Source organism: Anopheles darlingi, chromosome 2 (genome assembly GCF_943734745.1).
Source record: "Anopheles darlingi chromosome 2, idAnoDarlMG_H_01, whole genome shotgun sequence".
Taxonomy (NCBI): Eukaryota; Metazoa; Arthropoda; class Insecta; order Diptera; family Culicidae; genus Anopheles; species Anopheles darlingi.
The window spans coordinates 36,621,903-36,649,624 of NC_064874.1; the positions used below are offsets into that span (position 1 = coordinate 36,621,903).

The 27,722-nt window shown below is 48.9% G+C and overlaps 5 protein-coding genes across 10 annotated transcripts in view; 2 read left to right on the top strand and 3 right to left on the bottom strand.

Moving 5' to 3' along the window:
- LOC125952672 (putative thiamine transporter SLC35F3) overlaps positions 1-3,928 on the bottom strand; it is a 30,443-nt gene extending 26,515 nt beyond the window's left edge. For 4 of the 5 annotated variants that reach the window (XR_007468828.1, XM_049682283.1, XM_049682286.1 and 1 more), the window contains exons 1-2: positions 3,789-3,892; positions 2,758-2,984 (exon numbers count right to left, since the gene is read on the bottom strand). The gene's annotated coding sequence lies outside the window, so the exon portion shown is untranslated. Of the gene's footprint in view, positions 1-2,757; positions 2,985-3,788 lie in introns of all 5 variants that reach the window. The other variant, XM_049682284.1, reaches the window with a different exon arrangement.
- Positions 3,929-4,234: 306 nt separating this feature from the next.
- On the bottom strand, positions 4,235-7,566 carry LOC125959879 (WD repeat-containing protein 6). Its single transcript, XM_049692864.1, has 3 exons — positions 7,449-7,566; positions 6,627-7,376; positions 4,235-6,562 (listed from the first exon to the last, which is right to left on the bottom strand). Exons 1-3 carry the CDS (start codon positions 7,507-7,509, stop codon positions 4,290-4,292), a joined length of 3,084 nt encoding a protein of 1,027 aa, XP_049548821.1. The 5' UTR covers positions 7,510-7,566; the 3' UTR covers positions 4,235-4,289.
- Positions 7,567-7,697: 131 nt separating this feature from the next.
- LOC125949215 (RNA-binding protein 25) lies at positions 7,698-12,668 on the top strand. Its single transcript, XM_049675999.1, has 6 exons — positions 7,698-8,403; positions 8,477-8,745; positions 8,832-9,851; positions 9,915-10,903; positions 11,010-11,401; positions 11,549-12,668. Exons 1-6 carry the CDS (start codon positions 8,326-8,328, stop codon positions 11,639-11,641), a joined length of 2,841 nt encoding a protein of 946 aa, XP_049531956.1. The 5' UTR covers positions 7,698-8,325; the 3' UTR covers positions 11,642-12,668.
- An 81-nt stretch (positions 12,669-12,749) lies between these two features.
- LOC125949217 (protein yellow-like) lies at positions 12,750-27,721 on the top strand. Of its 2 annotated transcripts, none has more exons than XM_049676002.1 (5): positions 12,750-12,770; positions 26,011-26,297; positions 26,384-26,571; positions 26,632-26,799; positions 26,866-27,721. In XM_049676002.1, the coding sequence occupies exons 2-5, from the start codon at positions 26,069-26,071 to the stop codon at positions 27,610-27,612; spliced, it is 1,332 nt and encodes a 443-aa protein (XP_049531959.1). In that variant the 5' UTR covers positions 12,750-12,770; positions 26,011-26,068; the 3' UTR covers positions 27,613-27,721. The 2 variants fall into 2 exon arrangements, with proteins under 2 accessions (XP_049531959.1, XP_049531958.1); XM_049676001.1 differs by lacking the exon at positions 12,750-12,770 and adding an exon at positions 22,341-22,502.
- On the bottom strand, positions 13,141-18,454 carry LOC125949216 (LIM domain-containing protein jub). Its single transcript, XM_049676000.1, has 6 exons — positions 15,891-18,454; positions 15,237-15,786; positions 14,835-15,151; positions 14,698-14,760; positions 14,434-14,599; positions 13,141-14,364 (listed from the first exon to the last, which is right to left on the bottom strand). The coding sequence occupies exons 1-6, from the start codon at positions 17,322-17,324 to the stop codon at positions 14,117-14,119; spliced, it is 2,778 nt and encodes a 925-aa protein (XP_049531957.1). The 5' UTR covers positions 17,325-18,454; the 3' UTR covers positions 13,141-14,116.
- Position 27,722: the final 1 nt, after the last annotated feature.

Here is a 27,722-nt window from a genome sequence, read left to right on the forward strand (position 1 = left end):
GGTCATGATGGAATCTTGTCGCCCGCTGGGCACACAATCTGTAACAGCACCGCAATTCCCACAAAGGTGTAGAAACAGTGCGGGCATCTATAAAAACTTTGTCCAGCTAAACGGAAGCACACCAACAGAAGAGAACACATGTGTATGGCACGACCGGACGTCGGAATGTCCGTTCTGTTCTGTTGCGTCGAACCACAAAAACGGGGACCACGTGAGCCAACATACCACTACCGCTGCGGGTGCTAAGGGACTGGTAAAGTTGTCCATCCGCGAACTCCTCATTAAAGGACAGCTCGTGGGAATGTCCGTTTTTCGGTGTTCGGCATTAGCCACTCTGCCCCCCATTTTGTGTGACCATTTGAGGTTGACTGACGTCAGGAGGTCGTGTGGCACCAGGAATGGAGCACAGCGGCGTACATGGTTATGGTTGTGAAAATTAATTAAAAAACAACAACTGGCGCATCCTAAGGCACGTACTGTGTACCCGGAACAAACAGCAACACCCATATAATGCATTCCCTGAGCTATCGTTCCGCATATTTGCGGTGAATCGATATTTTCCGCGCGTTTTCTGTTGCTGGCCGTGGTCATGTACTAACACGCTGGAACACTCCGCAGGACATCCCGTTGGCGATGGCCATCGGGTTACGTCCTTTCTCCATCTCACGGCTAATGCATTCATGTATCATCGTGGACGGGGGATCTGAAAAAACAAAACAAAAAAAAACTATGCGGCCCATGCTTCCACTCCGCCTAGTTACAATGAAAGACAACAAAAAAGATTGACGCACCTGACCGCAAATCGTAAACACGCACTAGAGTGGGGTGGTCTGAGGACTCTGAAGCTTTATGCTGCTGGCTTTCGACGAACGAAAGGACAAACCGTCTGTCATGACGTCTTTCGCTTACATCGCAAGCATGGGAATGGTCAGCACTTTGAGGCGTGTATGATATATCCTTCAGTCGGGGCATGGGTAGGTCATCTGCCCATCGAAAGCCACATAAAGCCTGATCGAGGGCCGTAATACGGTTACCGAATCCAAGGCAGAATGGAAGGAGATTATGCGAAATCGATACTAGCCGCCCCATCCGCTCCGTAACCACCATCGAGTCCCATCGTACGTCATGAGTCAAACCGACTGGAAGGGGAGTTACCGCGGGAGGCAGCGGGTTGTTGATCATCAAGAGAGTGGAGCACCCCTCACTACTCTTGCCAGTTTTGGATATAACTATTGTTTACATTTAGTAAAGCAACAAGGCAACGAACGGCAACTGAGCGACATCACAGCAGCTTGAAGTATGCAAAGTAAGCCCGAATGCTCTGACGAGGGGTCCTCCGGAGAAGGATTGCGAAGAATCCAGGGCAGCAAGCTGCTGCGAGTGTGCGTACGGATAAGGTTTATTTGAATAATAAAGCAACACATTTGTTGCGTTGCTCTCCGTAGCTTATCATTCTACCCAACCGTACAGCCCACCGTTAGCCAGCGTTATTGTGTTTCAGCCACCAACCAACCACTCTTTGCTGGTACATCAGATGCCGGATGATGCGTGTAGCACCGGTCCGTCACCGGTAATGTTGATGTTACAACGGAATGATGAAACATATCTGTGGGGAACGTAAAATATTCTCGCTTCCCTTCCCAGGGGAAGGTGCCATGGACCGCACCGCACAATCAAAATGAAAGGCTACACGGTACAGTGCGGTACCAGGTCCTTCAACCACGCGGAAAACTCCGTTCGTGTGCTATTGATTTTGAATTGTTCAAAAATTTAAACCACTTACAGGACTGTAATGCGTTCAGTACTGTCGATTCAGCAGGCAGGCAGGCAATATATGCTTCGTCGGAGAAACCAGACACGGTGGATTCGGAGGGCGAACGATGAATAAATCATGCCATAATGTTAGGAGTTTATTTTTAACCCTCAAAAAAACAATCCTATTTCAAGGAATGAGCCTGTCTTTGTCAACGATTGATAAAATGCTGAGAAAACACTTGTACATATGGATGTTTCAGTGATTCAATTAATATTAACATAACTTTTTTGTGACCCAAAGTTTGCATAAAGTATGTTAAACCGGTTGACTCATGAATATAATCGTTGACTAATCATCCAACAACAGTTATACGCTCAATCCTACAATTTTCTCTTGGGAATCCCTCACCTTATGGCCAGTGTCTATAATTCACTTATTTTATGTTTTAATGAATTCATTTTTGAAAGCACCGTTCAAATATAAAATTTGAAAGCGATTTTGGGGACGGCCTTGTATTCAAAATGGTTTCACTCATTGATTGTAGGCATCGATAATACCAGGCAGTATTGCTGCTCCAGCATTACCTTATCTGTCTCCGTATGGTTTACCAGCGAATTTGGTAGTAATGCTCCCCGAAAGATAAATCATCATCGCCGACGCCGGGTAATTCTCTTAACAGCCCCTCTGGAAACCAATAAAGTAGTATTTCATAGCGTTCGAACCCATTGGCCTGGCACGACGGTTTAACGTCGCTTGCGCCGAGAAATAATGTGAGAAGTTGTGTTTAATGTTTCCCCGAGGACTGTAACGAACTTGACGAACGGTGTCCTTGCCACCATTCGCCACGTCTCATTATCCATGTGCGCCCGCCATGTGCTCATGGGGCGGGGACGCGTTGGTGACTGGACTGGTGGTTGATACTTATGCTGCTATTTAAAGCACTGCTACTACTGCCACAGATTACCAAAAATAAGCTCATGAATAAAATGCTAATCACTTACATAAACTTTCCTCCACTTCTGGCAGTCCATTTCACTTCCTCGCAGTCGGGTGAAAGAACCAGCCTACACACGCACTCGACGAAGGACGAAGGTTCACTCGGTGCCCCCGCATGCAATGTTGTTTGTAGATCCTTCCCACCTTGCGAACTGCGACACGCCAACCACCCTGAGACCACTTTATCACTCTGCTATTCTTTTGAATAGTAACACTTTAGATGAATGGGTAGCTGAAGATGAAAGGAAATTCATTAAAGTAACGGCACCCGAATGCCCCACACCCTTGCTATCAGGAACGCTCCACTAATCAAAATAGGAAGCCTCTCGTTCCAGGTAGAATCGTTGGGAAAACACTCAAGACACAGTATACGACACACGGAGAATTTAACAAACGTACGGCCACCAAATAGCGAGAGATACCAAAGGATTCAAAACAATGGCACCTCGGGACAGAAGTCAGCCAGCCAGCTGTCGCCTTGGTCATCGGGAACGTGTCGTGCGCAGTAAATTGGCGAAAAGTTGGAGAAAACTCGAATCCTCATAGCCTCTCGTCGGTCGCAGCGTCGTTATGCTCTTCGCTGAAGTTCGCACACCGCGAGAACGTGCTCGGGCAGCATCATCCGGTGGTCAACGCAGCAACAACTATACGCCCAGTTTTCCACCCACCACGCCACGGCACGTGGGGTGGTTGGGTGGAAATTCAATTGATTGAGCGCTAGCAGGTGTGTCATGTACAGGGGCTTTACTGGAATAGTACACAGCACCATGCTGATATCTCTTCACACACGCACGGTAGTAGTAGCAATATGTGTTTCAACCACTTCAATCACAGCGGGCACTTGCGGATCAGGAAGAATGCTACTACGAAGGAGCAAGCGTTGTCGAGTTTGTTTTTCGGCGAGCAAAGAAAATCGATATCACGATTCCTGGAATGCGACATCCAGTAACAACGGCACAAGCAAAATCACGAGGGGAAATCAAACATGACCGTGAAAGCCACTAGGGGTTTTACGGATTCACTTTTGATATTTCACTTCCGATAATTAAGTTGCACGGCACCCGACTAAGTCTTGCCATTAAAATTACCCTTATGGAACGTTCCACCGATAGCCTGGCTGACCGAAACGGGATAAGGTAGGACCAAGTGGGCTGTCTCGCGCGTCTAGAACCACTCTGCAACTGGAGAAAATTCCTTCGGTGCCCGTCGGTTTTTATGTAACAAAACAGTCTCGTCCGAAGGATAGAGAGTGTTTATCGGAGCGTCGGTTCCATGCCACGGTTGCCGATGACGAACATTTGCCGAGAGAAGTAAACGAAGCGCTCGTGATCCTTGCTGAGAGACGATATGCTTTATGTTGGCAGCGGTAGTAATGTTCCTTGGTGCGCTGTTTCCTAGCATGTAGAACCATGTAACGACGAGTACAGATTTTTATGGAAATATGCGACAAAATGCTGGACAAGATTAAATATTATTCTATGCTTTTATTAGTTAACTTTTCTTCGCTGAGAAGGACTAGACCTTATCTAGGACTAGATTATAAGTTTGAAAGATTGACTATTTCTATGCCACAACCGTATACGATGAGTTCATTGCGCTCGGAGATGAACGATATTCCCTTTACATCCGCCACGCACGTGCTCGTGGTGCCGGTCACCGCCAGCGAGGAAAACCCGGTAAAGCTGCTAATGTATATTCGTTGATCAACGCCGGCACTGATCAGTCGATCATCGCTCAATAGTTTGATTCCCGTTACTTGCGCCGTATGCAGATACTTTTCGCATAGTCCCACTACATGCTTCACCTCTCTCCTACCATCGAGCGTCGTTACTTCGAACTGCGAAACACTTATCGATTGATCATCCCCGCCTGTGGCCAACAGGATGTTGCCTTTTCCGTCAATTCGTACATCAACCGAATTCATACCGCTACTGTGATGACGATGCCGGTAAATCGGCTCGTTCGGTGTGGTGATATCCCAGAAGCACAGGTACCCGTCGGTAGCCATGGTTACGAACAGTCCCTCCATCGTACACCCGTCAATCGGTACCGTCTGTAGTACGCAGCGTCCGTAAAAAGATTCCGTTTCCAGCTCTACCAACCATTGGCCATCGGTGTGCGAAATCTTGTAGATACGAATGAATCCATCGGAACAACCGAAAACGATCCTGTCTTCACACACGCGAGCAGCGCACATGAACTTGGTTTCCGGATCGTAGCTTGACTGGCGATTCGTTTTCCATCGGCACCGTTCCGCATCCGAGGCCAACAGCATGTACTCGTACTCCTGTTTGGGACCCAAAGTCAGCATTCTAACGGTGGTTAGGCATATCTGTGCCCTTCCACCTGCTGATATGACTAGCAATCGTTCCGGATCTTCCTTCAGTGCGCTCGTAATAATTGTTTTGATGCCTGATATATGGCTAAAAATGTGTTTCCGAGGTTCTGCAAGTAGTTCCCCATTGGCCCAAAGATTTATCCGTAGAATATTATCTTCTCCGCCGGAAACAAGCAAGTAATTCCCGTCGCTCCGAGATATCACACGCAACACATTGCATGCCCGAGTGTGCCACTTGTGGCGCGGTAAACTGAGCGCACTACCGACGCTGCAGGCTAACGTAATCTGCACACGTTTGAGCTTCTTATGCTGTATGAAAACGAACGTAAACTCATTCGAGTGTTGATTGTAAAAGAAATCCCAACAACGATGTCCACCACCGCAATCAAATTGGCAGCAGATTTCATTACGCTCGTCCGTCATGAGGAAATGTGAATCATTAAAGCCAAGGTAGAACCGCCAGGAGTCGCATGGAATCGTGCGGTCGATCCAACTGATACGAGTTTTGCTGTAAGTTAGCAATTCCAGTTTCGGGTCTTTCGTGCTGAGATACAACTCACAGATGCGTCCGTCATGACCGGTCGTAGTGAGACGATAGCTTCCACATTCAGCATCTTCTGCTTCTATCGTAATCGAGGTAATGCCGAGTTTTCCATGGACATTCGATAACCTACAGAGAGGCTTCACATGCTCAACGTCATACAGATAGAAATGACCGGATCGATCGGCTAATAGAAGGTAACCTGCACGCGGTACTGCAAACGAAGTTATCCATCTTTCGGGTGACTTGGGAATGCGATGCTTTGATAAAACATTCGTTAGTGTTTCGTCGTAGATTAGGCAGCGTCCGTATCCGTCACAAATGGCAACATTCCGCGACAACTTACAGTAGCTCAGGGATCGTATTGTTCCATCACGAAGTGGTTCTTCGTGTTCTTCAAGTAGCATCTTGTCGTCGAAGAAAATCGATTTTAAAGTGATAAGTTCAGAGAGCCCCTCGTTCGTCACTTTGTATAGTTGAACGTTACAGCCTCCTGCAAGGTATAAAAATGATCCTCCAACATCTAGAATGCTACACTTGAATGCATCTATCTTGGCAATTGACTGTATAACGGTTCCATCGCTGTTCAGGGTTACGACTGAATGCTTGTTTGTCACCGCAACAAGGGTCCCGTTTCGTGGGATAAAACGAATCTTCGCCAGGTGCTCTCCAACCGCCAAAGTCGGGCTAATATCGTTCATGTGTTGTATATCGGAACCACGTTGGCTGTCCTCCATCCAGGATTTGATGCTGTACTTGTGTAAATTACCATTGCTAGCTGTGACGAAGATTGTCGTCGTTTCCGGGTCGTAATCCATGCCCCAAAGCGTTGCTCCTTCATCCAGTTGTTTCTTCAACAGCAAATCACCCTCTCTATTCCACAGGCATAGGTGCGAGTCTTCTCCTATCGTTGCGACGAGGCATCTGAAGGCTACCAAAGGGATTACATTCCATCATCTCTCATCTGTCCATCAATGAAAGTCGCGCATACATACCATTCTTGATAATGCGACACTGGAACACCCTCGCGGTGTGCGCAAAGCAGTAACGTTCCTCGTGTAGTTCCACAACAGTAGTGTCGTCTTTGGCATCGCACTGCCTTATTTTCCAAAATTTTACCGATCGATCATCGGAGGTGGTCGTCAGTAGGCCGGACCCAAAATCACAAGCGATCGAGAAGATGACTCCGTTATGGGCCGATATCCGTTCCAACACTCTACCCCGATTGTCACCAGCAACGCGCCAGATAAGCAGCAATCCTAGTGCTGTACCGGTGAAACACACCAATCGTTCCCACTGCTGGCCGCTTAGCGTGGAGCAGTAGAGTGTGGAACCGTCGTCACAGGCGCATTTATCAATCATGCTCCACTCCGTCGGATTTTCGGCAGACCGGTGTAACAACACCGCTACCCCATGACTGGTCAGCAGACAAAGTTGGGTAGGTGAAAGCAGCGAAACGCTGCTGATCCAATCCGAAACGCGCCTTCGAATGTGAGGGACGGGAAGTGGCTGTACATCTTCACGCACCTCGATCCGGGTGCACTCGCTGAACGAATGAGTACTACAATCAACTATCGTGCTGTACAGCTCAGGACCGGCGTGGAACACAATCTGGTACGTTGAGTCTGTGACAAGGCAGGCAACAATTCCGTGGATTTTATCCAACAAACGCGGTACAGCGGCGAACGTTTGCTGAGTGTCCCCGTTCGCATCAAGATACAGGAATGCCAATCTGTTTCCGATCGCTGAAAACGTATGGAAAATAAGATCAGCGACTAGTACCAGCGAAAAGCGGTGCGGCGGTTTCCATTTCTTACCCACGAGCACATTTTCCCGGCACAACACTCGAACGCAAATCGAATCAGTTAAAACACGCATGGTGCGCCAGGATTATTTTGTATTCCGGAGCGTAAATCCCGGAAACTGAAGTGCCGGATTTGTCCCAGAAAGTTCACATTTTCCACCAATTTTTGGACACCAAGCCGTCGTTTTTTTGGAACTGTCAACTTGTGCAACGCGTTTACGCGGTTTACTTCGATTCTACACAAAAACCACACACACACACAAACGTGGACCGTCACCCAGCAGCTTTTCGCACCGCGTTGCTGAAAAGAATTCCGAGGATTTCCACCGATAAAAGTGTGTGGGGACGAATTGGTAAGGCCACGCAGTTGCAGCACCTGGAATATTGTGAAAGTAAGAAATCACTCGTCGTTCCGTGTCCTTTTCGCTGAGCCACCGCGGTCTGCGCGGTCGCGCGGCAATCGGCATTTGTGTGTGTGTTCGCGCGTTTGTACAGTGTTTGTATTGGTGTGCTGCAGGCGCTGATATCAAGAACGGCAGGGGAAGGTTTGGCAAAAGAGGAGCACAAAAAAAAGTTTGCGTGCCACCGGGGGTGTTTCGGATCCTTCTGCTAACTTTCGCCAGAATCCCGGAACCACTTCGCGGCTAGTCTTGAGCTCATCATCCGTTCAGACCCATCAACTACCAGCTCCGAAGGAGCACAGTGAAGGTTTGGCCTGTTTTGGGAGTTTGTTTATGCACCGAAAGTTCGACCAGGAATTTCTGAATCCGCCGCCATCATCTAGTTGTCATCGCTCCGTCGTCCTTCACCCCTGAACAAACCGAACCGTCTGGCGGAAATTCAACCCACTAAGGTTCAGCTAACAGGCTTGCTCGAGCAACAACCGCATCATGTCGTACCACCCACGTCCTCCAGGGACGACCATTGTTTCCGCCGGAATGCAGTACATAACTCCCCCGATCGTCCAGGTAAAACCGCTCGAAAGTGGCTGATGAAAGCAAACATCTACTAACCATGCGAAACCGTTTTATCCCTACGCAGCCCCTCATGCCAGCCCTGAATCAACCACCTCCATCCAACAATCGGGGCGGAAGCTTCCGGTCTGGCGCCACCATCGGTTCTCGACCTCAGATGTACAACAACAAACCTCCGCCACAGCCTGAGCCGGTCTACGATGGACCGATCGTCACGGTGTTCGTCGGTAACATCAGTGAAAAGGTGCCCGATCCCATGATTAAGCAGATCCTGGCTACATGCGGATCAGTTATCAACTGGAAACGGGTATCGACGTTTGGTTTCTGTGAATACGAGTAAGTCATGGTCAATCTAGGTTTCCACAGACGCGCTTGAGTTTTGCTTTAAAATTTCGTGTCAAATGAATTTCTCATCTTTCCAGACCGGCCGGTGGCGCACGGGCGGTACGGTTGGTACACGATCTGGAGGTTGGCGGGAAAAAGCTGGTGGCAAAGGTGGACGCGAAAAACAAAGCATTGATCGACTCCTTCCGCGAGGATGAGAATAATGCGGAGAAAACGAATGAGGCCTCCGAAAAGCGTGGAGACGATGACGCGCTGGAAGCGATCAAACAGATACTGGAGGATTTTCGCGAAGAATTGGCCGCGGCCGAACAACAACAGGAGGAACAGCAGGCCAAGCAGAAAAAGATGCTCCAGACCGTCGATATCGAAGACGGAAAGCGGGACATAATCAGCAAGGAGATTGGCAAGTTCCGCAAGTACACAGAAGAGGAAGAGCTTAAGAAGGAGAAGGAGAAGGAGCGCAAGAAGCGCGAAGAGAAGCGTGCCGAGGAGAAGCAGCGAAGATCGGTTTCGCCTCGAAAGGACAAAAAGGCAGCTTCCGCAGCCCCTCAACCTCCCTCGTCATCGTCGTCATCTACTACATCGAGACGCCGCAGCCGGTCACGTTCGCGTGATCGGGAGCGCGATCGTGAGCGTGAGCGGGAGCGCGAGCAACGCGAACGGGATAAGGAACGTGAACGGGAGAGGGAGCGGGAGCAACGTGAACGGGAGCGAGAACGGGAGCGAGAACGCGAAAGGGAACGTGATTTGGAGCGACAGCGCGAACGGGAACGTGAGCGTGATCGGGAAAGAGAACGAGAACGGGAACGGGAGGAAAGCAAGATAAACCGCAATCCTCGCGACATCCAGAAAGAAAAGGAGATGGAGGAGGAAGCCCGCGAACGTAAGAAGACGGAGAAGAAGGCCCGCGAAAAGGAAGCAGCCTATCAGGAGCGGCTGCGTAACTGGGAGGCTCGTGAGCGGCGGAAGGCAAAGGATTACGAGAAGGAACGAGAAAAGGATCGCTGCAAGGAGGAGGAGCGTGAACGGGAGGCCAAGCGATTAAAGGAGTTCTTGGAGGATTACGACGATGAGCGGGACGATCCAAAATACTACAAGTAAGTGGGAAATGCCAGGAATGAAGGAATGCTTAATAATCCTTATTGTTTTTCGTCTAACAGGGGCCGAGAGTTACAACGACGTTTGTCTGAGCGAGTACGTGAAGCTGACGCCGATTCGAAGGATCGTAACAAGGAGCAGGAGGAGCTGGATGAATTGAAGAACAAAATCTTCAGCGGCGAGTACGACAATCCAACGCTTGAGTTCGAGAAAGCCAAAAAGGAGCGGGAAGAGCTGTACAAACCGAAGATTCTGATCGACGTCAATCTAGAACAGTCGCAGCAACGTGAACGCGAACTAGAGCGAGAGCGTTTGCGAGAGATCGAACGGCAGCGAGCCAAGGATCGCGAGCGGGCCAACAAGGAACGATACGTTCTCGCTCAAGCCTCCCGCGAACTAGCCTCGGTCGACGCGGAGCCCATCGAGTCGGACTCGAGCGGTGTCCAGGATAACTTTAGCTCGCCGATGGGAAGCGCTGCACACAGTACGGCCACCGCTTCCAATGGTCCCGGTTCCGGGACGGATGGGCTGGGCAATAGCAATCACCACCATGGTCACCATCACCATCATCATCACCATCACCATCCGCACTCGCACCATCACCACCAACAAGATGGCCATCCACAGCGGATTGCGGAACAGCGGGTAGCTTCAGCTGGTCAGCATCCTCCACATGCGGGTTCTGAAACGCGCGACTCGTTTGGCATGATGAGTGGAGGTGTCGCAGGTGGTGGTCTATTGGACGATGAAAATTCGCGGCATTCGATACGCTCGAACTCCCAGCATGGGGTTCCGGAGAGCCCCGACGCGAACAGCAACAGCGGACTTAATTCGCTTTCGGATAAATCATCACACCATCCGCACCATTCGCAACTGCACCACCATCATCATCAGCCTCCGCCGCAGCAGTCGACGGTTGGGCCGACGATAAGCCTCAATCTCAATGTCAACGCAAAGAAGAAAAAGCTCGAAGTGAAGGATGTCTTTAATAGCCTGGATGATGACACGGAGGAATCGAACGGACCCAAAAAACGGAAACTTGTTCCACTAGGTAAGAGGGTAGGGGGGGAATCCGTTGCGGACACACATTCGCAACAATCATAAATTGCTAATTTATCGTTTATTTTGTTACCTCTCCACGATTTACCGCTCCACAGAGTATGAAGATGGCAGAGGACAGGGCGACACACCTACCGGTACAGCAAACAGCACCCCGGCTACTGGCTCGGGAACGGGCGGATCAAAGTCATCGAAGGGCAAAAAAGGCAACGACGAGCCGCCAAGCCGTGAATCAATCAAGTTTCACGAAGAGAAGCGCAAAAATATCAAGAGTATTATCGACAAGATACCAACCGAGAAGCAGGATTTGTTCAGCTATCCTCTTGATTGGACCGAAATCGACGATACCATCGAGAAGAAGATCCGGCCCTGGATCAATAAGAAAATTATCGAGTACATTGGCGAACCGGAACCGACGCTGGTGGATTTCATCTGTTCGAAAGTGCTGGCCGGTAGCACCCCACAGGGCATCCTGGACGATGTGCAGATGGTACGTGTGTTTGATGATAGTCTGGTCGTCAGCGTTTTTATGTCACTCCCCTGGCCCAAGCGTTTTTATTTCACTTCCATTGCATGAGCCTGATTAGTCCTGCAAGTAATTAATATCATTTCTTTGTCCTTCCTTGAACGTTTTCAGGTGCTAGACGAGGAAGCGGAAGTGTTCGTGGTCAAAATGTGGCGGCTACTGATCTACGAGGTGGAGGCCAAAAAGTTTGGATTAGCGAAGTAAGTGTAGCAGTCTCGTGCTGAGGAAACCTAATATGTGTGTGGTCCCATGACGAGGGAGGGAGAGAGAAAGGATAGTGTTAATTTGGAAATTTGCTAGGGAGATAACAGCTGAACGAGTGTGTTACAGGAGAACCGATTGAAACATACTAGTAACGGTAATGGTACGCTTTTGAATAAGGTTCCTTGTTGAACTTCATTTCGTCGTCTTTTGCGTGGTGAGTTGAGAAATTCCAACAAATGGGGCCATTTCAGGGATCATTATTGAGTAGTAGCTGTGGTATCGACCGGTTTAACTCATTTTTGTTTTTAACTTGCCATGATTTTTGTTTGTTTACGATTTTATACGGATCAGGAACGTTTGTTGCACATTACTGAAGCGAAACAAACTCGAACATCGCATCGACAAAGATGCGACATAAGATTATGTCCTTGCATCTGAATATCCGTCTGCATCGTTAACAAAAACAAGTGAATCATTCTACTCTTTATAACAGGATAAATTGAATAATAATCTTCAATATTGATTTGTGTTGTTTCCTCCATTCTTTCCATTATTGAAAAATAATCCCTTGACGGCTATATACCAGACTGTTACCGCTGAAATTTCGGTGTAAAGCGCCCGTTCGCAAGCAAACATCTACTCAGTGAAACGTAAAAGTTTGAATTAAAATTGACTAGTACATGCGATGAGATTATGCGCAATTGAAATTTTCAAATATTGAACGAGTAACATCCTAAACAAGCAAAATCTACGGTAGATGAACACCACGAACACAGGTCGATTATCGATGAATGAAGTGGACAGACGCTAGGTGATCATGGAAGTGAATAAAAGGAAAACTACCAAAACCATTACCAATTTCCCGAGCAGCGCTATGATTAGTAATACACGGCAGAATGAATGCTTTGGGGCGGCGAAGTTGAGCACTGTCTCGCACTAAAAGAGAAAAAAAATGATATATCAATGATCTTATCTGTTCGATACTTACTGCTTTTACGCGATGCTGTCATTGTTTCGACCTAATTCGAGTCCTCTTTTTACAGCGGTTGAATGAAAATGATTTTGTGGTCCCCATGAAGAGTGATTTTGGACTCTGTCGTGGTGGCTTGACGAAAGGCGGGCCTCAATCGTAAGTATGTCCTCAATTTACCCTTGTTATTTAGACCGCTCTTGTTATGATGATAGCATGCTCCATTTGGCGCTAAGACGCGCTAAGGCGACTCAAGAAAAATTTTCAAAGCATCACTTACAAGGATAAGAATGAACAGATGGTTTCAGGTATCCAAAAGATATATCTTTTCTGGAGAATTTTGCGATCGGAATTCTTTGGACCTTGATCTAACGCATAATGCACCCAAGTGCTACAACACACACTTTTATTTTATGAACGGCAACTTACCTATTCATAAAAGACCAGAAATGTAAATTAGTATCTTCTGCAACTGTGGAAGATGCAGTTGAAACCGATGATTTTTTTTTCCTTTCCATTGAGTCCATTTCGAAGATTTCTATATGCTATGATGATCAATATGGTTCGTGGCACTTCTTTGATCAACCCCATTAATTGCGGGAATCTGTTCTGTTCCTTAACCGTACATCCAATCCTCCAAAAACGATTCAATAACGTTATTTCAGTTTTGCTCGCTCAGTTAGGGGGTCATTTGTATCGGACAAAGATTTGTATTATTTTGAACATTTTCGGAATAACTTTCAAAGCTAGCTGTTTGAAGGATTGAAAGAAAACAAATCAATTGAAGATTGATCCAGGGTCTGTTTAAAAAGTGATGAAGTGTAATGAAAACATTAATTCTTCAACTACATGTAATACGCGCGCAAATGACGCCTTTATTTTGTTACGGCAGTGACGCAACTGTGGCCAACCTAAAATGCAAATGCAACTATATTGCAACTGTTCTCCGTCCGACCCCTCAGATCGAATGCAATCACGGTCCTTTCCAGCTGTCCTTAGAAGAGGATGCCCATTCCAATAATCGCTCCCTCGTAAATGATGGCCTCCAGGTGAAGCCAATGTATATTAATGTTAGTAATTATTCGTAGCAGCATATCGTCAACGCGTAACTGTGGAATGTTGATATTAGATACCCGACGAACCTATCTCCGTTGTCGTCACCCCATCCTGAGTTAGTGACTCGACTCGACCCCATCTATCTCTAGCTCTAAATGTTCCCTACCGTTCCGTCCTAAATGCAAAGTGTGGAAATATTAACAAAATATCCATCGATTTGTTCACGTTTCTCGCTAGAATATGAGCAACGTTTTGCTATTCGATTGCCAGAGCCTAGATGTAAAGGTTCTAGTTATGGTTCCGCTACATGCATGCCGAGCAGCATCACCAGTCCGTCGGAGATCTTTCAAGTTGTTATAGAGGGAGAAGCTAGAACGTGAATCCCTATTACGAAAGTATAGCGTGCAAACATCGCTCACGTTTTTGTCGCTTTGTTCGTCTCGCTCCACCTAGCCCATATACTGATAGGTTGCCGATACGGATTCGATGATCTGGCCGCGCATGTCCTGTAGGACCGATATCTTCTGAATGTGGCAAGACCGGCACATCAGTCTACCCTCGTACGGGTAGCAACGTTTGTCCGGCTCGTCCGTCAGCTGCATGCCGCACTCTTCGCAGATGTAACAATCGACGTGGAAGTCCTTGTCCATCGCAACGACACGTACCGTTTCCTCGGTCCCCTCAACCGGTGTAATGCCTGCAACGAGCGAAGCGAATGAAATTGAAGATCCAAAATCCTCTATTGCAAGACCATTTTCTCCCTCACCTTTACCGCAGCTGGCGCACTTGGGAGCAAACATGCTGTGATAATCGTTGACACAGTAAATTTTGTTGTCCACATCCACCGTGAAGGGTACACCGTCCAGACACTCGTTACAGACACAACACCGGAAGCATCCCGGATGATACGATTTGCCCATTGCTTGCAGGATCTAGTAATTTTTAGGGAAAAGTGTGTGCCAGAGACGGAGCAGATAAAGACAATGTTAGTTCTGGAGAAGCTTCGTTGCGCCTGGTCTCGGGGTGTTACCATTTCCATGATTAAATGTCCACAAATTGCACATTTTTCCGCCGTTTGCTGGAAGCCAGAGTACTGTAATATGAAGAATTCCAAACATTAAACTGCACAAAGGACACGTGAGATCATCGTCAGCAGTCAGTGCATACCATGTAGTCCTCCTCGCAATATACCCGTCCGTGCACGTTGTAGAACGCTTTGCCACGAAGCGCACGGCCGCACGAGCAACAGATGAAGCAGTTGGTGTGGTACAGGTTACCCATAGCCTGACAAGCAGCCCCTGCACCTGTCACCTTCTCCTTGCACGTATGGCAGATGCCAAAGTATTCGCCCTGTTCCTCGCTCTTTTCCATTTCTTCCTCTAGCTGGCGCGTCATTTCCTCGATCTTACGCTCCGCCTCGGTCGGACCGGTTGGTCGCGGTGGAGTCACGTTATAGGGAAGCAGGTTTTTGGTCAATCCTTTCGCTGTAATACCGCGGGGAGAATAAAAACGAAGTCATTGTCACTATTGGCGGTTGGATCAGCTGTGATTGCTGATTGTGGATATTACGTTTTCCCGAACCCGAACCGCTACTCAGCTGTGAAGGAGTAGGAGAGACAGCACCGCGTATGCCGGTCGCCATGCCGGTACTGTGACCGGGTGCCATTAGCCCTGTGCCAGTACCAACCGTCGCTTGACCAGCAGCAGATCCATTAGCAGCTGACAATCTTTGACCAGCGATGCTGCTTGATGTTGCACCGGTCGCTTGCTGTTGCTGTCTTTTAGCCGTTTCGAGCTCCTGCAGCGTAGCGTACTGGCGTTCCTGTCCTACCAGTACGGGCATGGCGGCCGTTGTCGTTCCACCACCGACGCCCGACGGTGATGTAACGGTGGTAGTAGCTGCTTTCATTGCTCCTGAGTTAGCGGTGCTAGTGATGCTGCTGTTGCTGCCGCCACTACCGCTACCGCTGCCCGTGTATTTGGTTCCGCTCGTCATACAAACGTAATCCGAGCTGTTAATATCCTCGACGAAACCCTTGCCCACTGACGAGGAGCCAGTACGCGACGGCGAACCATTGTTTTTCTGCTGAGTTTTCATGGCTTCGGAAGACTTCGGTGGCTATAATATGAAAGGAACAAAATGTTATGAATGGGACAATTTATGGACAATTCAACCTGTGAATCAAAGTGGGCAATACTGCTTCAATGCCTCCGGTAACTTACCAGTGAAGGTCCTGCGGTTGAGCTACCGAGCTTAGGGGATTTTGGGAAGTCCGTGTAAGGCAAAGCAGCCGAAGCGGGAACTCCCGTCGCGTGATACTTTACGTTAGGCAGCTGCACTGGCTGGGGTTGCTGAGCAATTTTCACCGATATGCTACTGTTGGTCGGCGAGTGATGGTACACTTGTGCTGGTGGCATGTTCTGATGATAGTGCTGCTGCTGCTGCTGCTGTGGATGATGTGATTGAGCATGATACACGCTAGCTGTGGCGGCCGATGCAGTGCCCAAGCGCAACGCATTGACACTATTCGTCGTTTCGTAGATAGGTTGCTGATATGGATCACCACCAGCTCCACCAGCCGACGATAACTGCTGAAGATGTTGCTGTTGCTGATGGTAAGCAGCCGCGATGTGCTGAGCCGAGGGTGCTCCCGGACTGGGGCTGTTACCTTCGACTGCTCGCGGATGATAGTACACCTGGGTGGAGCCTTTGGTCGCTTGTGGCTGCGCCTGCTGCTGACCAGCCGATGGTGGCGTTGGTGACTGCAGGTTCTCGTAGATCGGTGGTTGCTCTTGCAGCTCCGGCGGCTGTGGTGTATGTGCGTAACGACCGGACATGTGCATCATACCGTGCAGCGGTCCCCCACCGTTCGCCAACAACAACGATGATGCGACGGTGCTGTGCTGTCCCACCGGAACCTGAGGTTGCGCTTTTATGTTGTGCGATTCAAACTTCCTATTGTCATACGCCAATCCGCTATCCCCAGCCGAATGATATGGTTGCTGCGTTGACGTTGGCGGTGGGTAGTAATCGATGTTTTCGTATACAGTCTGCTGATAGCGGGAACCCTCGTAGTACGGCTGCTGCTGCAGCTGGTGTATCGATGCACCAATCGAATTGTTACTTCCAGTGCTGTGCACACTTGGCCGTGGACTACCAGCGCCTGACTGGTAGGATGAGTTGCTCATCGAATGGGTGGGGCTGCCGTTTACTTTGTACTGATGATAACCTCCTCCAGCACTGCCAGCGCCTGCCATTGTCATCGTCGCTCCAGTAGCATGCGCACTACCGCCTTGCTGCTGGTGTTGGTGTTGCGCCTGCATAGTACTACCGGGAAATTTTCCGGCGGCCGCTGCAGCCAGCATTTGATTCTGGTACCGGTCGTACATGCGGTAATCCTGCATATTGACCATCGATGCCATCGACGATTGGGGCGTTGCATTCCCCACATTACCCGACGATCCGCTGCTGCTTACGGGCAGGATCGTTGCGTAGGTATTGTTACCGCCACTGCCGCTCTCGAGCAGCAACGATGCTTGGTGCGCCCGCGGCAGCGAACTGGTCAATTTGCCATTGTTGCCATCGAGACGCATCTGATGCATACGGGCGATCAACGCAGCATCCTGGCTTTGCGAGTGAAGATGATTCGAAGACATGTTCTGGCCGGAGGTTCTTACGCCGACGAAGCCCTGTACCTTCGTCGCACTTATATGTACCGGTTTATAAAATTATCTTAATTAGCCTCTTGGATGTGTGTGATGCAAGCTACAACACTTGGCCCCTGCTCTCATGTCACACCCGTTGTCGCTATGCACTGGTGGTCTGTAATACTGCTGGTGTGTGTTACTCTGAAGAGCCTCGCAGGCTTTCCGAAGACTATTGCACCCGTTCTGAATCACATTTCACGGATTTTGATTACTCACAACGCACACGTACCACTTTGATCATATTAGGGTGAGTTGATGATCGTCGACGAGCAAGCGATGATGAGCTAATGATCTTCGGCTCAAAAACAACGGATAGAATTCCGTTCCAAGGGTGAAAGTATCCGCGGCACGTTGTTCATCAAGATCGCCTCAGGGCACCACGGCGACAGGTATGATGGGGCTCCTCGCCGTGCGGACACGAGGGGAGTGAGTTTGCGAAGGTATGTCCTGAATGCTCGGAACCGGAGACAGCAGCAGCAAGAGTGTGAATCACCTGCGGCTGACTTACGGTCGGCGCACTACCTGTCAACAGGAATGTTGTTCCCGTTCGTCGCCGCCTCCGTCGTCGTCTCGGTTGTTGGGCTGAATTGCCGTGTCTGGGCAGACGCCTCTATATCAAGGCACTTCTCCTTATTCCAGCCATCAGACCTTCGGGGCTCTTGCGGCCGTTGCTTTTCTCTGTGCAACTATCGCCTACCTCTCGTTTGCCTCATATTAATCGCACCTTTTTACTCCAGCGACTCGGCCAAAGATAGAACTAGCGATGCTCTGGGGGAACTTGCTTTGTCGGGAAACAGCAGCAGGATGCCTGGCGTACGGCGGGTGGTGGCGGGGGATAGGGTTACGGACAAACACTACACGATCCTGTGCTGGTCCCCTAGTGATTTTTTTCCGTGAGTTTTGTGAGCACCGTGCTCTGGAGGAGCTGGCTACTTTTGTGGTGAAAAAGTGAGAATCAACCTTAGTGGTGATTTTCGAAGGAATCCGCGGCTGTCTCCCTTCTTCTTTTGCTTATTTTTCAACCAACCGCGGAGTCGCGAACGCAGGCCTGTAAACACATTGCGATTGCTGCACAGGCATGGTGCGTGCGTGCGTGGGAAAATCCGTGTGTGTGCGCCTTGTTGTTGTTTCCTTCTTCTTCTTCTCCGCACAGGCTGTTCTCCTCTAGCGTGCTTTTGAAAAAAGGAGGTTGAAGACGCTCCTAACATCAGTACTTTCTGGTCAGAAAAGAAGATTTACGATCATTGCACATCTAAAAATGAAAGGGTTCTACTCGGAATGGCATATAAATAGCGCCAATCGGAGATGGAGAAAATAAAGAAGCGCCTTCTAAAAACTGCTGAGAGAAAGAAAAAATACTAAATGTAAATAAGGTTAAAGAATCTGATTCCTCGACTCAATGTCGATGCCGAAACAATGATAAGCATGAAAGGGGGGCACAAACTTCCACATTTTGCGCGCTAATAGGTCGCCAATTCGTGTGTATTCTCCAGCACAAAGGGACATGTGAGTGTTGGCCTTGAAACCGCAACGGTCTGTAGCCGGAGTTCACAGACCAGGGCAAGGTCAAGTTTACGACAAACGGCAAGAATGGTGGCATCCAAAGAGCCCACAGAATCATAATGGCTCAATTTCGTGTTCGTGAATAATTTCCTCGAAAACGTTACCTCACACATATCCATACCCACACAATTAGATGGGGCATTGCTGGAATTCAATAGAGTAAACAATAAAGAGCCATTGCAAGGTGGTCAATATACGGCCTGGGGCCGGCCAGCGCAGTAATCACTTCCCTATTCGCTGGTGCTAATGCTTTTGTTTTCCTCTATACAGCACCGAGCTGTGCCCCAAAGGTGTCCCGAGGTACATTAAATGGCCATATTGCTATTTGCGTCTCGTTAAGCGTAATTGGGAAGAAGGCGCTTCAATTGGTGTAAAAACAATTATCATATTAACGGCATACTACGATCATCGTGAAGCTGGCCGCTATGGACGTTGCTTTTCTTCTGAAGGTCGTTGTGAAGATACCCTTGGTGCAAAGGGTGTTGCAAAAGGGGGGGGAGGGGGGTGAAAAGAGGGAAGAGAGGATCACTTGCAAAAAACGGCGTTAGCTTCAATGCTAATTGATATACATTTTGCTGATTATCATGTTCATGTATAAAAACCGACCGTTCGTTTCAAGGGAAGATCCGTTTTTCGGTTGCTTCTTGAACAAATCGTTCAACTCATCGTGCTTGCCGTGTGATACCGTGCCAACAGCTTCAACCGGATGAGGAGCAAGGAAGCAAAAGTTGAACCAAATATAGAATACCGATTGATCACCTTGACCCTCGAATTTGAATATAAATCTACCGTCCACCGTGCACATGGCCTCAACCGGATCCTGCCGAGAGCTAAGACGTTGGCGGTTATGGCGTGGATCAGCAAATACTTTAACAATTAATGGCTATCTTTTTTAACTTTTTCTACGTTCTCGGCTTACTCATTGTACCAGTGCGTTCCGGAGGCTCGTCTTTCTACGTCATGCTTCAGTTTTGATCAATGTTACTGGTCCGATTAGTGCGTCCGTGTGAAAGACACACGAAATCGTCATTAAGGCGATGGATCGTGTTTTTGCCACGTGCGTCCTTCGGGTGTAATTGGTGATGTACGCAGCTAAAGGAACCAGCCGTAGCATTAATGCAAAGCCACGCAACCTCAGAGGATTTGTGGCGTTTCAAACCGAACGCACATGATGGTTGCATGCTGATCGGTCTTATCGGGCTTGTCATTTGAAGGTAGCTACATGCCGCCCAACACCGCACGAAATGTGCGCTAATGGACAACTGTGCTCGTGTGGCATCATGTTCCGTTTCGTTTCAAATCGAGCGAATCGATGCCTCGATGTTGTAATCATCTGCCCATTGAGCCGCTAATGAGCGTAGTAAGGTGGCGCATCGCCGGAAGCCGAGCAGTACAAGGTGTTAACATGGGTGGTAACCGCAAGGATCCCTACCGATAACGCCTTCGCTGGCTTTAGGTGTGGCTTTATCAACCCACGCTTCGTCCTAGTGTGTAGGCCGGAAACACACCCCCAATTGTACGGTGTACTGTGTGTTTTTGTTACTAGAGTTGGAACTCCATATGACTTTTGGTTGGTTCTTCTGTTTTCCTACCAATCGACACTGACCTGACACCTTGCGCTCCATGTGCCAGGAAGGCCTATTGTTGGTCAGTAAAGGAGAGCGCTGGGAGGGTGAAAGAAAATTACCCTTCGGCACGATGGCCTCACTCGCTCAAGCCCACTGGACCTGGCCTGGACTACTTATCAAATTCAATCATGACTTGTCAAAACATCGATCATACGTCATCGTGATCTTAGTAGAAGCGACCTGCGGTTCGAAAGACGAGATTGGATTGATCCCGTGCAACGGGGCATTCCCTTCGGTAGCGGTTATCAAAGGAAAATAAATCGCACCGCACAGAGCCGCCTGCCTGCGGCCGGTGGTGGCTTAAGGGGGAATACATTTTGCAACGATCCAAACAATTTGCGTTAACAAATATAAGGCAAGCAACAGAAACGCCTATCGATCGCTTCATTCGTTCGAAGTGCAGTTCGTGAATGGTTGTTCGCTCAGTTTCTCAGTTAGAAGATGATTTATAAAACCTATACCAACACCAACCAGGGCGACTGGGTTGGATTGGGGTTATTAGTTATGGAGCAAAAAGGAAGAAATATCGGGCCCCAAAGGAGCTAAAATGTTATGGGTGACGGTTTCGTCTCTGTGGACTCGGAGTGATCGTGTGGCTTGAGACATCGGGGAGGACTAGGCTGAGGATCGTTAAGCTGACAGAAGTCAGGCAAGGTTAAAAAGAGGCAAAGGTTCACGAGGAACAGGAAACATTAACATTTAGTCAAAACCGAAGAAGGCTCTCCGAGACCGCTTTTGTTGCGTTGCGCGAAGATAACAAACGGTCTGTGGTAACGCGTTTCGTGCGCCGGAAATAGCCGCATTACATATTCCGTTTCTATGTTAATACTCTTTGTCGGGCGTGATAGAGGCAAATATTAACATCCGGTGGTCATGGTGGGTGGTTGATACTGATGGTTTCTGGTAATGAATATTGAAACTATGGAGTCTTGTCCCAACTGACGCACTTGGCAGTACGCCCGGTGCTTGTTGACTTGACGTCGTATGTATCACAAACGAAATCCCCGACAATTTTACGTTTTGACGCATTACGCTCATGCGAAGTGCCCGATCGTGAGTAGAAGCCAGTTGTAAGCCAAGCTAAATGATGAATTCCATCCCCTGCTGGTGTTTGGTATTACAAAGCCCCAACATACGGCTGAGAAGTGAATTATTTCTAAATCCACGGCATCGTGTGCGTCTGTGTGTCTGTGATCTCACGAAGAGGATGATGATCGCGAATATGATCACGAATTGAAACCGGCTTCCACGGCTTCCTCATGAAAAATCCCCGATTCTAGCTTTGTTTAATCATCATCAACGGAGGCTAAAGCCAGTTCTAACGACCAACTGATGTTGCGTCCTTCCTTTCTTCCTTCCTTCCCTCGCGCCCCTCGTGTCCATATCGGTGCAAATGTGCATACATCTTTCGGTTCGGTGCCGTGACTGACAACAGTTTCCTTTCCAATTGCTCGAGTTTATCATGCTGATTTTCCCTTGCTTGCTTGACCGAATTATCAGTGGGTTAACACCGCAAAAAAAGGCCCAAGATTGCAGGAATCACATGGCATGGACATCCTGCGTGTTGGTTTGTTTCCGGTGCACCCACTCATGGAGCCCCCCTCGCTCCACCCCTTCTCTGTGTGTGTATTGGTAGCCGGCCTGGTGGCAGTGTTTGCTGCTGCTGTGGACGAAATAGTAGTAGTGGCGCCTACCGATTCCTTGTACCATCGTGCGAACGAGCGGGAGGGGAGGGCGTGCAGCGTTGGTGCAGCGATAGTTAACCGGCGACACGATCGTGCCCCTTGCTCAGTACCGATCGAGACGAGCTGAGAAGAGCTGCAACGGCTTAAAAGCGCCCAGCTCCAGCTCCATCCACGTGTGAGGCCCAAAGTTGCGTAGAATTGCAGCCATTGGCGACGACGGCGGCGACGCGTGATCGTGATTGGTTTTAAAGGTCCGGTAAAGGTGCTTGCGTACGGTGTGAAGTACGCCAACAGCGAACGGGTTGAAAACACAACAGTGAGGAAACACAATTCGTAAAAGGAACGCCACTAGTTCAAAACAACACGGGACGGACTTTCGGCGTTAGTTTGTGACTTCGAGTGCCGTTGCCTGGTGGTGTGCCGATTGGGCAAGTGCGGAATTTTCGGTTCTGTTCAGTGTGCTGGCAAAAGTTTCTTACATTCACGGGGAGGCCGGTTGACGAAACTGCATCCAACCGAGCGTGGTGACCATCAAAACAGTGGCGTCCGAAGAGTGAAAGTCGCGGCAAGGACGACGATGCTATGCGCCATGTGCGCAGCCCGGGGAAACGTGCACGCCTGCACGCGATATCGTCACCCAAAGACGACGTCGACGACATTCTGATGCTGGTGGCAACAGTAATGGTGTATCGGTTTGGCTACCGGTGCCGGAGCCATATTTTGGGCATTACCTCATTTTGATGGCGGGCTTTTCCGTTTAGTGTTTGAAACGGAAAAGACAAGTAGAGGGGCACCTTCCCCCCGGGTAGATGATCGATGACCTAGACACACGGAAAGAGAGCGAAGCAAAACAGAGGGAGAGCGATGGTGATCAGATGCCAGGAAGCCATCTTAGTACACCAGCGATCTCCAATCTTCTAAGTCAAGTTCGCCAACATAATAGAACAAAGTGTTTACGATCGTAGAACCGGCTACATCGCTCAGCTTCACCAGTAATTGCAGCGTACGGCTCGGTGATCGGTGGTCGATCAGGAAAAAATCAAGAAAAAAAAAAACAAGCATCCCAAGAAATGCATGATCGCACGTACGCACGCACTCACCCACTGCTTGATGGCGAAAACCAAGCCCAACCGCCATGCATCTCGGTTCATGGGAACTGGCGTTGCGGGCGAACAACGTAAAACATGCATTTTACTTTGTTTACGCACCGCGCCAACATGGGTGTCGGCTTACCGGCACACAACACTACAACAACCGGTACATGGTGGATGGTTTACGATTTGCATACATCGCGTCGCGTGTTGATCACTGCGCCCACCACAAAGCGAAACTGCGCGCTCTCTCGGTAGTAGTATACGCTTTTACGGCTGTGGTCCTTGTCATTGTGTGTAGGATCGGCGGTTACTACAGCTGCACACGCCGTGTCGGTAGTTGTATGCAGTGTTTCATAGAACACAGGATGGATGCGCCACGCGTGGTTCTTGTGGGGTACTACTACTGTACCGATCCTAACTGCACTAATTACAGTCCGTGCCCAATGTAGGATGATTGAGGTTTGGCGTGAAAGATAAGAGCCTTGCGGTTGTGCGCCAGCGAAGGACGAGACCATGTTGTTTGCCGCCATTTTGGTTCTAGAGCCGCAGTGGCCAATGATCCGTTGATGACACACTGGTGGTATGGGGCGTGAACGTTTACTAATGTTCTTCTAATTGTTGCAGCGCAAGGTTGTGGCACTCTGCTGTACTCGGTTGGGAGTATCGCGTACCTTGAACTTACCTGCAGCACTAAGGAGCCACGCTACGCCGGAGCGAACGGAACTTTGTAGTGGAAGGAAGTTGTGTTCACCTTAGTACTTAGTGGTGATATACCGTGCAATATTCGCACGGTGAATAGGCAATATTTTCTGCTACTTTATGAACCCGTCTCCACCCGGATGAGGTTTGAGAAAGTTAACCTTGGTTGATAATGGACCTGGTGATGATACATCTTCATATGGTCCCACGTATGATATTGAGATGATATTGAAACTTCTCGCCACAAGTGTTTAAGCATGAGGAAAACGGGACGGGGCCTTCTCTGTTCTGTTGATTCAACCTTATTTGAAATCCCTGAATTTAAAACCATATGGGATGAACCCGATATCTGGCGCAACCAATACCAGGCTCTGGCAAAACATATTGCTGGAAGATTGCTCGAAACGTACTGGAAGCTTCTAGCAAATCGAAAAAAAAGGACGGCAGCCCCAAGGTTAATGAAATATTAATTTTTTTTCTCCGTACGTCGTATTTGCTGGTATATTCCCCCTTCTCCCCATTAGCTTTTCCCCTTCTGGCCATCGTTTTGTTCTATCAGAATCACCTTCATTTGTCGGTCCTTCTGTTTTTTACGTTCTGGTTCACTGTCACTTGTTAAAACACAGAAGCCTGTTGTAAAAAACACACACACGTTATGCTCCATCCAGTGTTCACTGACCCCAAAGTATCCGGTCCGTCTCGTTCCATGAGCAATCGCAATAAAATGAGGCCAGAAACCTTTTGGTTTGTTCACCCATCCCTTTGTTCAAAGACGACTTAAGCTTATCATTCATTGCATGTCGCGTAAAGGGGGGTTTTTTGGGCTGATAACGAGAATGGTAATGCCAAGAAACGATTTGTGCTTCTTGCGCAAAGATACGTCGGCCCTATTACGTTGAATTCTGCAATATCGAACTGAAAGTACTCCAGAATACAATTGAACATGGTTTAGGAACAGAATCTTACATTCTGAATTATTGTATTTGTGTGGCATAGCTTGACATTGCGTGGCAGTGCTTAGCAGCTCCGGAGCCCTTTTCATCACCGTAAGGCAGTGGTACCATTTTCAAGAACTAAAACCCTCGTACGATGAACCTTCAGAACTTGTTTGTACAACTGATACTGGTTCGCGGGGACCTATTTATAAATTCGCTTACCGAAACACCTCGTTACGGCAGTCAAAAGCAGGTTCGTCTCCGTGTTGTCCGATAACGAAGTTCTTTGATCGTCACTTGCACTTCATTTACACCATTCCATTCTCGTGTTGCATGGCTCTTTGGGTGTAACACCAGCGTGTGGCAGGTATTTAGAAGGGGAGGAGGCCGGGGAGTGAGTTTTCCGTATGAGTTTTCCGTCAGCTTTTACACGCTTCGATTGGCATCCATTCCACCATACCATCGTGCATGCGTTGCGGTTGTAAAAATGTGCGGATGACATAGAGCAGCCGTAAAACGACCGATCGTCACGCACCTCCTGCAATCGGGGCCTAGGCATGTGCTGCTCGGTCAGGCGTTGGAAGCGGTTCGATCGTTGCTTCGAATAGTTGCTTCTAAATTCGCTCCACGATGAAGTGATTAATAGCTGGTGGTGCTGGTTTGATCGACAGACACGCGGTCGGCACGCGCCAACAGTTCGTACTGCTCATGGTCATTGGCCGTTTATCGTGGAGGCTCGTCCCTCTTGGGGCGAGGATCTCCTACCAATCGCCGACCGGGCCGCATACCGGTTGCGTTTCGATTGGCAAGGACACGCGACACACGCCGAAACCGGCTGTCATCTTTTTCCGCTAGAAAGGTAGCGGCCTTGCTAGCAGAGCATACGATCGCGTATTACGCAATTTCGGTTAATCGATTTCGTTCGTCCGGACTGTTGTTGTTGTCGTCGTCGTCGTCGTCGTCGTCGTCGTGGTCCATCATGTGTTAACCCGGCTAACCAATACCTGCTATTGCTCTCTGTGTTCCGATAGATCCCACCGATTGATTGTAGTTATCCGTGACATTCCGTGACCGCAAAAACTACTAGAAATGGCATCCCGACTGTGTGGTGCTCTGCTGTTGGTGTGTGCTAGTTTTACGGGGCTGCTACAAGTAGGCCATGCGCAATTTGGAACCGCATCACAGTTGAGGAAGGTTGTGCAGTGGACCTCGCTGGATTTTGCGTTTCCTTCGGCGCGGGATCGTAGTGAAGCGATTACCTCGGGTCGCTATATCCCCGAGAACTGCATTCCGCTCGACATGGACGTCGATTATGGAAGTAAGTGTATGGCGGAATCGGGAGTTGGTTCCGGTTTTTAATAAGTCTGTTCGCATTTGCGACGGTTTCTTTTTCTTGCTTCACAGATCCTGCCAAATCGCGCCTGTTTGTAACTATTCCACGATTCCAGAACGGAATACCGTACACGCTGGGGCGTGTTTCCAACTCTCAGGGTGCCTCGGGTCCATTGGTGGAACCCTATCCAACTGCTAGCATCCAAGATCGACCGGATGGTTCGAATTGCCAAGGGATAGTATCCGTTTTTCGGATCAAGGTATGTTATAATGATTGCAACGTCCGGTGTGTTCGTGTCTGATCGTGTCTCTCATTTCAGATCGACGAGTGCAATCGCATGTGGGTGCTAGACACGGGAAAGGTTGGTGAAGTGCGTATGTGTCCCGCGAAGCTGCTTGTTTTCGATATGAAAACGGATCAAATCATTCATCGGTACGAGATCCCAGCCGATCAGTTGACTTGTGAGCTGTCCCTGTTGGTAAATCTGGTAAGATATTGCTTCTCTGTACCCATTGAGGAACAGAGCGTAATCGAACCCTCTTTACTCGTCTAGGCTGTCGACGTGCAGGATCCAGCACCACTAGGAACGTGTCAGAATACGATGGTATATATGGCTGACGTGACGGCAGCAGGAATGGTCGTGTACAATATGGCTCGACGTAAATCGTGGCGCGTCACCAACAAGCAGATGTACCCGAATCCCGATCATGGCACTTTCACTGTTGCGGGCGAAACTTTCGATCTGATGGATGGTATCGTGGCGATGGCGTTGTCACCGAAAATTTCCTCCGATAATGTGGTGTTTTCCTCGTATGGCCAAAGCTGGCGTCCGGCGAGTGACCGATTGCTGTACTTCCATGCGCTAGCTTCGATGACGGAGAATGCCGTCCGCACGTCCTTGCTGAACAATGATACTATATGGGAGGAGAACGTAGAGGCGGAACAGCGTGCCTTCCGACCGATTGGCAACCGGAACTCACAGTCCGTCGCTCAGGCAATGGATAGCAACGGGAATCTCGTGTTTGGACTCGTGGCGCATAATGCGATCGCGTGCTGGGACACGACAACACCGTACACGCCGGTCAATATGAGAATTCTGACGCAGAATAGCGAAACATTGCAGTTCCCGAGCGGGTTGAAGATCCTGCGTAATCGCAAGGGTGCAGAGGAGCTGTGGGTACTGTCGTGTCGCTTCCAGAAGGTGATGACCGGTTCGCTGAACACCGGCGAGACCAACTTCCGCATCCAGGCCATACAGATGTCGGATATATTGGGGGGACGTACCTCCTGTCGATTGTAAGAGAAGTGTGTGCTTGTGTGCTTGTGTGTACGTGTGTAAATGTGTGTATGTTCTTGTGTGTTTAACGGCATACAGATTCCAGTTCAAAATAAAACAGTAAACTAATTCAG